At 38.5% G+C, this 12,945-nt stretch overlaps 1 protein-coding gene across 1 annotated transcript in view; it reads left to right on the forward strand.

The window, feature by feature from the left end:
* Positions 1-12,945, forward strand: part of Kif13b (kinesin family member 13B) — a 158,291-nt gene that overhangs the window by 12,134 nt on the left and 133,212 nt on the right. Inside the window, exon 2 of the mRNA XM_026398857.2 lies at positions 3,082-3,175. Coding sequence (XP_026254642.2) covers positions 3,082-3,175 — 94 coding nt within the window. The remainder of the gene's footprint in view (positions 1-3,081; positions 3,176-12,945) is intronic.

Below are 12,945 nucleotides of genomic sequence, written 5' to 3' on the forward strand. Positions count from 1 at the left end.
GTGTGTGTGTGTGTGTGTGTGAAAATGCTGGGTCATATGGAATCTAGCCACACTTTTCCCAAGTGACTGCATCTTTATGTTCCTATGGTAATGCACTAGGGTTCTAATTTCTCCACATCCTTGCCAGCATTTTTTATTACCTGCTTTTTGATTATAGTTATCCTAGGGGGTTCGAAGTGGTATTTCATTGTGATTTTAGCTTGTATTTCCAACATCTGATGATGTCAAGCATCTTTTCTTATGTTTATTGGGCATTTTTGTATTTTTTTGAAATATGTCTATTCTATTTCTTTGCCCATTTAAAAATTTGACTGTTTCTTTTTTTTTTTTTTTGAGAATTTTTAAATATTTATTTATTTATTTTAGTTATTGGCGGACACAACATCTTTGTTTGTATGTGGTGCTGAGGATCGAACCCGGGCCGCACGCATACCAGGCGAGCACGCTACTGCTTGAGCCACATCTCCAGCCCTAAATTTGACTATTTCTAATAGTCTTTTCATTATTCAGAATTCTTTATTCTGGTGCAAGTCCCTTATTAGCTATATGATTTATAAGTAGTTTTTATATTCTATCTGTTGTCTTTTTCTTTTTTTTTTTTCAAGTCTTCATACATGTACTTTGGATAATGATGTCCATCACATTCCACCATCCTTGCTAATCCCCTTCCCCCTCCCTTTCCCTCCCACCCCTCTTCCCTATCTAGAATTCATCTATTCCTCCCATGCTCTCCCTCCCTACCCCACTATGAGTCAGCCTCCTTATATCAGAGAAAACATTCAGCATTTTTTTGGGGGGGGGATTGGCTAACTTCACTTAACATTATCTTCTCCAACACCATCCATTTACCTGAAAATGCCATGATTTTGTTCTTTTTTAATGCTGAGTAAAATTCCATTGTGTATATATGCCACATTTTTTAAATCCATTCATCCACTGAAAGACATCTCACCGAAAAAACAAATAACCCAATCAACAAATGAGCTAAGGACCTGAACAGACACTTCTTAGGAGAGGATATACAATCAGTCAACAAATATATGAAAAAAGGCTCATCATCTCTAGCAACCAGATAAATGCAAATCAAAACCACTCTAAGGTATCATCTCACGACAGTCAGAATGGTAGCTATTATGAAGACAAGCAACAATAAATGTTGGTGAGGATGTGGGGGAAAAGGTACACTCATACATTGCTGGTGGGACTTCAAATTGGTGCAGCCAATTTGGAAGGCAATATGGAGATTCCTTGGAAAACTGGGTATGGAACCACCATTTGATTCAGCTATCCCTCTCTTTGGACTATACCCAAAGCCCTTAAAAACAGCATACTACAGCGACACAGCCACATCAGTGTTTATAGCAGCACAATTCACAATAGCTAAACTGTGGAGCCAACCTAGATGTCTTTTTCTTTTTTGATAGTGTCTTTGAAGCACAAAAGTCTTAAATCTTGATGAGTTCCATTTTTTTTTCTTTTTGTTGCTTGTGCTTTTATTGTTGTGAGAAACTACTTACACCTAACCCAAGGTCATATGGATTTATGTTTATGTTTTCTTTTAGGAGTTTTATAGTTTTAGCTCTTAAAGTTAGATTTTCATCCATTTGGATTTTTCTTGTCCTTCCTCCACTATAGTTAGTTCATGAGTGTGGAGTGAGATAGGATTCTACTTTCATTCTTCAGTATGTGGATATCCAGTTGTCCCAGCAAAAGTGTGCTTTCTCCTTTGTTCTGTCTTGTCACCCTTGTCAGAAAACTGGACTTGCAGTTCTGTCCCACTGATGTATATATTTACCCTTGTAGTAGGACCACATTGTCTTGGTTACTGTAGTTTTGTAGTATTTTGATATAGTGGAGTGTTTTTTTTCTTTGTCAAGAATGTTTATGCTGCTCTGGATCTTTTGCCTGCCTGTGTTTGTTTCTTTCCTTCATTTCTTCCTTTTCTTTCCCCCTCCATGGTGGGGACTGAATCCAGGGCCTCACACATGCTAGGTAAGTGCTCCACCACTAAAGTGCACCCCAGCTTGGCTTGTTGGTTTTTATAAAAAAGCAAGCTAGGATTCTGATGAGGATTTCCTTAAGTCTGTGTGTACACACGCATGTGTGAGATGCTGGGTGTTGAACCTGGGGCCTTGTGCATGCTAAGCATGTCCTCTTATCTCTGAGCTGTATGTAGTCCCAGCCCCTGCCTTGAATCTTATAGATTTGGAGAGTATTGCCATCTAAACAGTATGAAGTCTTTTAATTCATGAACATAAGATTTCTGTTCATTTATTTAAATTTTTAATTTTTAATCAAGAAGGTTTTGGAATTTCAGTGTATAATTCTTGCATTTCTTTTAAATTGATTCCTTTTAGTATTTTTGATGATATTATAAATGAAATTGTCTTTTTAATTTCATTTCCAGTGTTTTCATTGCTGGTGTATAGAAATACAATTGATTTTTATATTTTATCTTTGTATCCAGTGGCCTTGCAGAATGTATTTATTGGAATATTTTTTTCATGGATTCTTTAGGATTTTCTACATATAAGATCAAATCATTGCAATAAAGATAGTTTTACTTCTTCCCTTCCAGTCTGGTTGCCTTTTATTTTTCTCACCTAACTGCCCTGACTAGAATTTCTAGTACTGTGTTGCATAGAAGTTGGTAGTAAACATCCTTGTCTTGTTCTTGATATTGGACATTCAGCTGTTCAGTTCCACACCAGTGGGTGTGGTATTAGTGGTGGGTTTTCATAGATACTTTCTAATAGGCTGAGAAATTTCTCTACTATTTCTAGTTTGTTGAATGTTTTTATCATGAAAGAGTGATAGGAGGGCTGGGGATGTGGCTCAAGCGGTAGCGCGCTCGCCTGGCATGCGTGCGGCCCGGGTTCGATCCTCTGCACCACATACAAACAAAGATGTTGTGTCCACCGAAAACTAAAAAAAAAAATAAATAAATAAAATTCTCAAAAAAAAGAGTGATAGGATATATTTTTTAAACTCACTAAGAGTTTTGAGTTTTTGTTAAATGCTCTTCCAAAATAAATTACTCTTAAAAATGACTATTTATCTTTTTTTTTTTTTAATTTGCAGAAATTGATTTGCATACCAAATGTGTGGTGGATGTTGATGCAAACAAGATCATTCTTAATCCTGTAAATACAAATCTTTCCAAAGGAGATGCCCGGTAAGTTAAGAAGCAATGTTATGTTCAATGGATTTTTAATGACCGAGTTGAGTTCACTTGAAGGAACTTGGAGTGCTCACTGTGGAGACATTGCTGTCTTCAGGAGTCTGTTCGGGTGGAGGGTCACAGTCTGTGCAGGGGTGATGAGTGCAGGGATGTGTGTCACAGGCAGAATTGCTTCTGTAGGAAGACAGGGCGCGTAAGGTTCTGGAGCAGTCGAAGGCTTCTGGAAGCACTGGGCTGGGAAGGGTTGGGGGAATCAGAAAGGAAGAAGCAGGTGGGTGGGAAGGCTGTCAGGCCATCACTCAGTGAGGGTGCCCTTCACTTCTGCCCAGGCAAGCACTGTCTGTCCCCGCTCAGTGCTCCCTTGGCGAGGGCGGTCTTCGGCCCAGGGATGCCTCTCTAAAGGCTTGTAGGCCATAATGGCGTTGTCATTCCAGGTTTGTTCCAGCTCTGCAGTTGATTTTAAGTCTTTGAGACAAGAGACTGTCAGAGACAGGGGTGAGCCCTCAGGCGGCACCCCCAGATCTTGATGAGGGAGAGGAAGAAAGTGAGTTGGAGAAGGAATGAAGAGATTAATTTGGGTTTTCTTAGTAAATGGAGGGAAATTAATTTGATCAGCTAAACTGGGATCAGATTACTGAAAACCTGGAAGGCAGACAAAGAAATTTGGCCTGTACTCTTGTCTGTACGATTCTGCCTCTGACCGTGTTTCAGTGTTGTGATTGAGGGGGGTGGAAAGATGGTTGATTGGCAAGGTAGAGAGTGGGTCCAAGTAGGAAGGACATTTTGTGGAGAGACTGGCTGGGTGATGCCGTGCGCACAGGGGATTCTCCATAAGCACCACAGGCAGGGTCGTGTGTGGCCCTCCACAGAGTTCCTTTTGAGTTGGGTTGAAAGAGCACTGGGTGTGGAGTCAGAAAATCTGAGTCAAATCCTTTGAGTCAAATCCTTCCTCAGCTGTGTTGTTGTTTGTTATTTTCAACTTTTTGAACCTCCTCTGTTTGATGCCTGCCATATCTGTCTCACAGAGAGGTTTCCCCCAAAGATCAAGTTGATTAGTGATTGGCAAAGTGCTTTATAAAGTGTGTATAAGTATGTATGATTATCAGTGTGAGGTATTTAAGTATCTCCAGCTATGAGGACTATGGGATATGCTGTCATTAGGGTGTGAAGGGAAGTTATGTCAAAAATGATGCTGGGATCTCAAGGCTGTGGATGGGATGAGCTGTTGCTCTGGGTGACATTTATTTTGGGGGATGTTTGCTGCTCTCAGAATGCTCAACGTGGAAACTTTGGCTTACATTGAGAAATGTGGGCAACTCAGCAAATCTGGAAGCAGTACCCTCTGGTAGCAAGTGTGGGTTTTATTTATTGACTGACTTGAAGTCAGCTTCTTGCTGGCACAGTTATCTACCAGTGCTCTTTATTTATGAAGTGTGTTAGCTATTTATTACTGTCAAACAAATTATTTCAAATGTAGTGGCTTAATACAGCCATAATTATTTATTGTCCCATGGTTACTATGGGTCAGGGGTCCTGTCAGGGGATGGCTTGTCCTGTCTCACACCCTGTGGGCTCTCACTGGAAAGCTTGAAGGTGGGAGTTGGAATCACTTGGAAAAGGCTCAGTAACCAGGCCTGGTAGTCGATGCTGCCTTTTAGCCAGAGGTGTCTCTGGGGCTGTGTGCAGGACATGTACTCACAGCCTGTGGCAGGTGCCAAGGCAGGCATCCTGAGAGAGACCAAGCCAGCAGGAAGCACCTTGGCCTGTGTGTCCCAACTTGGGAGTCTCACAGGTCACTTAGGCAACATTTTCTTGCTCAAGGCTGGTGTAAAATTCTATACAGTTTAGAGAAGAGGAAACATCCATTTTTCAGTAGAAGACAGTCACTATGCATTATAAGAAAAACTTCTGGAATGAGGTAGGTATTGTTGTGCCCATCTTTGGAAACTGCCGTCATCTGCCACAAGTGTGTAGTAATACCTACCTGACAAGGTTCTTGTGAGTAAAATGAGCACACAGAAGCTAAAAAAAAGTATGTTTCCTTTCCCTTGGCGATCTTCAAATTTTAAGACATTTGTGAAAGAATTAAATAGTACTTTTTGATTCTGTAGACTATCTTAGATGGCTCTTTTTTTGGATAAGAGGTTAATTTTTTTTCCACTGCTGGGAATTGAACCCAGGCATACATGCTGGGTAGGTGCTCTGTCACTGAGCCATACCCCCAGGCCCCGTTTTATTTTCCTCTTCCATATGCTGAAAATTACTCAGTGCTATAGTTTGCTTTCTTAGATTAGAAAAAAAGAGAACTTTTTAAATTGACAATTTCCAAAAAGGATAGTATGTAATGGTTTGGGGTAAAGTTAAGTAAAGATTATTTAAAAAGCAACTTTTGGTGCTGGGGTTGTGGCTCAGTGTAGAGCACTTGCTTAGCATGTGTGAGGCCCTGGGTTTGATTTTCAGCAGTGCATATAAGAGAATAAAGTTCCCGGGCTGGGGATGTGGCTCAGCGGTAGCGCGCTCGCCTGGCATGCGTGCGGCCCGGGTTCGATCCTCAGCACCACATACCAACAAAGATGTTGTGTCCGCCGAGAACTAAAAAATAAATATTAAAAATTCTCTCTCCTCTCTCTCTCTCTCTCCCCTCTCACTCTCTCTTTAAAAAAAAAAAAAAAAAAGAGAGAATAAAGTTCCCATCAACAATAAAATATTTAAAAATATTTTAAAAAGAAACTTTTTATTAAAGTATTTAATACATATATGGAGAAGAATATAACTTGATGAGTTTTCATAAACTGGACACATTCCTGTAATAGACACCCTCATAAAGAAACAACACTACTAGCATGGCAAAAGACCACTTTATGAGAAGTGCTTTGTTTTTTCTTTTTAAAGTGTAATATCAAGGTTTAAAGAAAACAAATTTTGGAGTGTAACAGTTCAGTGGTATATGTTGATATCATTAAATTTGGGGAAAAATAGAAAAAAAACACACATTAAAAGTTCAATTTTTTTTAATATTTTATTTTTTAGTTTTTTGACAGACACAACAACTTTTTGTTTTTTATATGTGGTGCTGAGGATCGAACCTGGGCCACATGCATGCCAGGCAAGCCCGCTACGCTTGAGCCACATCCCCAGCCCAAAAGTTTAATTTTTTAAAAAAAATATTTTTTAATTGTAGATGGACATAAATTTATTTATTTATTTATTATTTTGTGGTGTTGGGGATCAAACCCAGGGCCTTGAGCATGCAAGGCAAGCACTCTGCCAACTGAGCTATATCCCTAGCCCTAAAAGTTTAATTTTTATTAATTAATGATAGGAGATTAATTACCATCTTGCTGTGGAGTGCCAACTAATCTGGAAAATGAATAATGACTTTTTTTTTTAAATTTTTTTTTTTTAAAGAGAGAGTGATAGAGGGAGAGAGATAGAGAGAATTTTTAATATTTATTTTTTAGTTCTCGGCGGACACAACATCTTTGTTGGTATGTGGTGCTGAGGATCGAACCCGGGCTGCATGCATGCCAGGCGAGCGTGCTACCGCTTGAGCCACATCCCCAGCCCGAATAATGACTTTTTAGGGACTATATTTATAACCAGCAAGTTAGAGATTTGAAATGAGCGTGAAAGTGATTGAATCACTTAAAATCACTTGTCAGGGTGGGCTCAATTTAATATTTTCTCCTTTAAAAGCTATAATATTATTGCTTTATGGTCCAATTCTATTACTGTAAGATGGTAGTTATATATGTACTTTACAATTCAAGTTATGCTTTGAAATTGAACAATATGAATTTTAAAACAGTGGTTTATTTTTTCTGATCAATTTTGTCTTAACTTTTGTAAATTTCATAATGATTTGACCTTTTGTTTATGAAAACCAATAGGAGCCATGGTTAAATCAATAGGTAAACCATCTCATTTAACAGCTTAATCATGGAGATTTGGGAAACAGTTTTGCTGTGCTGTGTATGGAATTTCAGAACCATTTTGAAAAAGAAGAATTTTGAAACTGAGAAAATTGATAGTAGAAGCCCAACAAAATTAAGAACACTGACTTTGGGACCAGGCATCCTGGATTGAATCTCATCCCTACCTCCTAACACATGTAACCCTGGCGAACTTCTTACTTCCCTCTGCTTCTGTTTGCTTATTTGTAAAGTGGGGTTATAGTAGAATCTGGTTATAGGTTGTTATGAGGATTGAGTGAGTTAGAATTTCTCTCATGGGTCAGGTGTGATGGTCCAGGCTTGTGATCCCAGCCACTTGGGAGGCCAAGGCAGGAACATCTTTAAATTCAGGACCAGCCTCGGCAATTCAGCAAGACCCTTTCTCAAAATAAAACATGGGGGCTGAGGATGTCGCTCACTGATAGAGCACTCTATATAAAAAGTGCCGGTGCATGGGAACCCTGTGGGAAGGTTAGCTGTTATTCTTTTTTTTTTTTCTAAATATTTATTTTTTTAGTTTTAGGTGGATGCAATATCTTTATTTTATTTTTATGTGGTGCTGAGGATAGAACCCAGTGCCTCGTGCATGCCAGGCGAGCGCACTACCACTTGAGCCACATCCCCAGCCCCAGTTGTTATTCTTAGTATTACTTTTATTATTGCTATGGCCTGTGTTTAATTGTAGGCCATGTGAAATTCAGTTATCAATATAACTTAACAAAGGTAGTAAATTTTTAAAAAAACCAAAATATATTTCAATTCAGTGTTTAAATATATACGCCTATCATGAAATTTCCTAGTTCTAGAAAAAGTTCAGCTTTGCAAGGACAGAAATATTATTGAATTTGCCCTCTGTTGATTGTGTACTTAAGAACAAGTTTGCCATCTCTACAAGAGACGGACAGGCCTACCCCCTAGATTTATTTTTTCAGTGAATAAAATATTAATCTGTGTAATCCAGGCTTTCCCTTTTTAGTATCTACTAATTTGGGAAACCAGGTCAAAACATTTCTTTTGAACATAGGGTAGGAACAGAGGGACCTTTTATCAAAGTTGGAAAAGATTCATGATGAGCTCTTCCGGTTCCACAGCTCCGCTTTGACACATCCTATTTTAGTGGCAGAGTCCTATATCCATGAGATCTGCCTGTACTTATTGGGATCAGTCCTGGACACACACTGACACGTTGTATTTATTTTCTCATGTACAGCCACACTACATATAATACTAGTACAATTAAATATCTTCAAAATTAACCTTCTTGCCCTGAATCAGTTGCCCTCAATATAGTTTTCTAGATTGATTCCTTGGGGTTTTCTAGATCTTCATTGGTAACATATTTACAAAATTTAAAAAAAAATTTTTTTTAGTTGTCAATGGACGTTTATTTTATTTATTTATTTGTGGTGCTGAGAATCGAACCCAGTGCCTCACGGCAAGCACTCTACCACTGAGCTAAAACCCAAGCCCCTACAAATTGTTTTTTAGGGCTAATAGATGGCTAATTTATTATCTAGTTTTAAATTTTTTAAAAGGTCTTTTTATTTTATTTTATTTTTTTGCAGTGTGAGGGCTTGATTAGAGCCATGCATGTTTGCAAGGCAGGTGCTTTAACACTGAGCCACATGCCCATTTAAAAAAAATTTTTTTTTAATTATTATTTTTTCTTTGTGGTAATAGGGATGGAACCCAGGATCTCGTGCATGCTAGGCAAGTGCTCTACCACTGAGCACTTTTATTTTATTTTGAGTCAGAATCTTGCTGGGTTGCCCAAACTGGTTTCAAACTTGTGATCCTCCTGCCTCAGCCTCCTTAGTAGCTGGGATTATAGGTATAAGCCACCAAACCTGGTTATTCTTAGATTTTTTTTTTTTTACAAGTCAGATTCTCAATGTGTAATTTTGAACATTGGGGAGCACATTATTATAAGTGTCTTATGTAACTAGTTATAATAATAGCATGCTGTGAACAATCCCTTTTTAAATGACTAAGATAAATTTTAGTCCTTATTTTATTTGGATCATGTATTATATTAACATTTTATTCTACAAGAAAATAGTAATACTTGTGTTTGTCACCATCATAGGGCAAAATGGTTTCTTAGGCACAATTTTATCTTCTGCCTCTTGCTTCCTGGGCAAATTAAGATGGTTTCTCATGGAGAGCAGCTGCTTTTGCTTTGTGAGTCCCTCATGTTGTAAAAGCTGACATGTGGGTGAGTTTGGAAAATAGAGCGCATTTCCCTGTGGACCTGCCAGTTGTTTCAAGTAAGCCTGGTCTTGGGCAGAAGAAGGCCTAGTTTAACTCCCAGCTTGGGCAGTATTTATGCTTTGATATGCAGCCAAAGTGCTTCAGACCCATGACTCAAAATACTGAAAAGGTGTACTCAAGAGCTGAGGCTGAATAATATGAATAATTTTTACTGCTTCCTGGAGGACATTCTTATATGTGAAAAACCAAAAAAAGCCTTTTTTTTTGTGGACGCAGGGTGATGAAAAAATAAGTGCCTACCTTCAGTTGGTATCATTGTGCCCAAGGTGCTGATCTGTTATTTTTATACCACTGGGGCAAATGTCAAAGCAGTGAAAAAAGCAAATCACCTTAGTGTTATTATGACAATAGTTTTGATCTCTAGACCTTCTGGAAAACTCAGGGGGTCCCTCAGGAATCCTCAGACCACAATTTGACCACTGAGCACTTTTTATTTTATTTTGTGATCAGTCCTGGACACACACATGTTGTATTTATTTTCTCATACACAGCCACACTACATATAGTAGTAGTGCAATGAAATATCTTTGGAATTAACCTTCTTGCCCTGAATTAATTGCCCTCAATATAGTATAGGGATTGCTTTAGGAATTTTATCCAGTTTGCAACTTGTAAGAGCCAATATTTTGGTTTGTTTATTTTAAAAGTTTTAATTGATATATATATATATACACACACACATACATATACCATATAGTTCATCCCTTTAAAGTGAACAATTCAGTGGTTTCTATTCTATTTACCAAGTTGTGCAATCAGTGCCATTATCTACTTTTATGTCTTTGTGTGTGTGAATGTGGGGGCCAGTGTTGGGATTGAACTCAGGGTGTCACACAGGCCAGGCAAGTACTCCAGCACTGAGCCCTCTTTAAGGGTCTACCTAAGTTGCCCAAGCTGGCCTGGGACTTTGATCTTCCTGCCTCAGCCCCCTAAGTAGCTTGGATTACAGGTATGTGCCATCAGGACCAGCCTTGCTTATGTAATTTTTATCATTTTATTAATCTACTTTCTTTCTTGTACAGATCTGAGATTTGCCATAGCTGAAGTCATATGCTATATGGTCTGTGATTGGCTTCTTTTATTTAGCATGATGTTTTGAGGTTTATTCTTGTTGTAACATCAGTACTTTTTTTTTAAATGGCAGCAGAATATCCCACTGTATTCCATTTTGCTTATCCATTCACCAGCTGATGGATATTTGGGTTGTTTCCACTTTTCTTGGCTTTATGAATAGTGCTGCTTATGTATAAGTCTTTGTGTGGATGTGTTTCCACATTGTCTTCAGTAGATATCTAGACATGGAATTGCTGCCTAGGCATGGAATTGCTGGGTCATATGGAAACTCTATGCTTAATGTTTGAGGAACTGCCGAAATGTATTCCAAAAATCCTGCACTCTTCAGTCCCCTTCCCCCCTAGTGGATGAGGGTTCCTTCTTCTTTGGCTTATTTTTTAAAGAATGACAATTTACCGTAAGGATAATGGTAGTACCTCTGGCTAATTGGAGAGTGCATGTCCTGCCTCCAGGCATTCAAGTTATAATGAAAAAGCAAAACAAAACATTGTGCTTTCCAAACAAAACAAGTTTGGCCAGCTTCAGCCCTTGGCTACTGGTTTGGAAGCGCTGGTTCTGCTAAACTAGAGTCTAGTTACATTTCTGTTGAGTAGGACTTCCTTGTAAGGTTTTTAAAAACTTGAACACAATTTTAAGGGTTACTGGTACAGCTAATTTTGTTTTTTTTTTTTTAACAAACAAACAAAAAAGTGAAACATTTATGTTCCTGTGACTGAGTTTGATAAATCATACAATTTAAACCTTGAGATCTGCCTCCCAATTCTAACCTTCCCCTCAGCACCACAGTTAACTGCTTTCTTGAATTTAGTGTGTTTCTTTCCCTTGTATTTCTTTACATTGTCACTGATAATTGTAGATGGTTTGTATAATATTGTGTGTATATGAATGCCTTTTTCTAGTAAAAGCCCAAATGGGTGACTCAGAAAAGGTTGACTATGCTTATGGAGTAATTTTTAAAGGCAAAAATGAATGGCTGAATGAACAAGTGAGTGGATGAGTTAAAAGAAACCAAAAATAATATCAGCCATTTACTTTGGTAGAGGAAAGCTAAAATTTTCAATTTAATCAAATTCCCTCTTCCTCTTAAACACAAACAGAACAAAGGCTCCCCCCATTATCTCTTGTTGGTGGTGACTGCCTACAGTGTGGCAGTGGAAAGTGCTTTAGTGTTCCTACAGTTCTTTGAAGAGACTCTAGTAGAGTGAGCTGTGTCTCTTCAGAGGTGCCACTTCAAACACCAACATTGAAACCTCAAAAAAGAAAGAAGTCCTTAATGTTAATTGTACTCTTCAGTCCTGGGACCACTAAATGCAATTTTTTTTCTTTAGCTCCTGCTTTCTGTCCCAAGTGTGGGGTGTGTGTCTATGTTCATGCATGGACACTTCCAGTGATAATACACTAAGTTGGAGTTTCTCTTACCTTTCTTTGTTATCGGGTGTCAGATTTTAGGACTAGAACTCTCTGAAGATTGCACGCATTTAGAGATCTCCATTTCAAGATCTTAATTCACCTGGACAGATTTCTTCCATGTTCTGTGAGATGACCTGTTCTTAAGTGCATGTGAGGGAGACTCTTCAGCAAAGTCAGAAGTAGTAGCCACAGAGGACACAGATGAGCAGGGTTTTCTCTTGTTTTACAGTAAAAGTAGGATGTGGCCCTCTCCTTCCTGCTGTGTTCTAATGATCAGGAGGTGGTGTGCAGGTTACAGCTGCCAGTCTAATGAGAAGAATGTCTGAGATGTTGATCTCAACAACTGCTTAGTAAAGTCATTAAAATCTCTTTGTTTTTTTTTAAGACTATATATCAGTTTAGTCAAGTTTACTAAGTAATTAATGAGTATCTAATATGAACAAAGAACACTCAGCGCTTCTTGGGAGGTTTCGAGTACTCTGTAGTGGGTATGCAGACTGGCTCTTAGAATACATGCTAAGTTACGTGAGGATGTCCATACATCCATTTCTCTTGCAAGACACATTGTTAATGCTAATGAGGGGAGGGCCTATCCCAGTAATTTCTTTGACAAATATGAAGTCATTTTCCAGCTAAGTCCTTGTTAGTGGAAGGCATCATTAGGCCATATTAGATAATGGCTTTAAATTTCTGTACAGCGATATGGATGCTAATTTAAATAGAGATTTTAATTGAAGGAAGTCATGCACAGTATAATTATGGTATGCACAATAGACTTGCTTGTTCTCTCTGCTGTGAAATGACTTGAGTGAGGCTAATAATTCTGTTCAAATAGAATCTGCTCCCCTGGAGAATCGCATGTGGTATGTTTTAATTTCATAAAGAGGCTCTTCCCCAGGGAGCCAGTCCATTCTAATTATGTCAGAGTGGCGGGCAGAGGACTGCCTGTGCACTTGGAGGTTTAGGTGATTCTTCAACCTCGTCATTTAAAAAGTACTACATTGATTGTGTAGCTCAGTTACTGCTTTTGGATATAGTTGTAAAAATGAGTCAGAG

This window comes from Urocitellus parryii, chromosome 14, assembly GCF_045843805.1.
Source record: "Urocitellus parryii isolate mUroPar1 chromosome 14, mUroPar1.hap1, whole genome shotgun sequence".
NCBI lineage: Eukaryota > Metazoa > Chordata > Mammalia > Rodentia > Sciuridae > Urocitellus > Urocitellus parryii.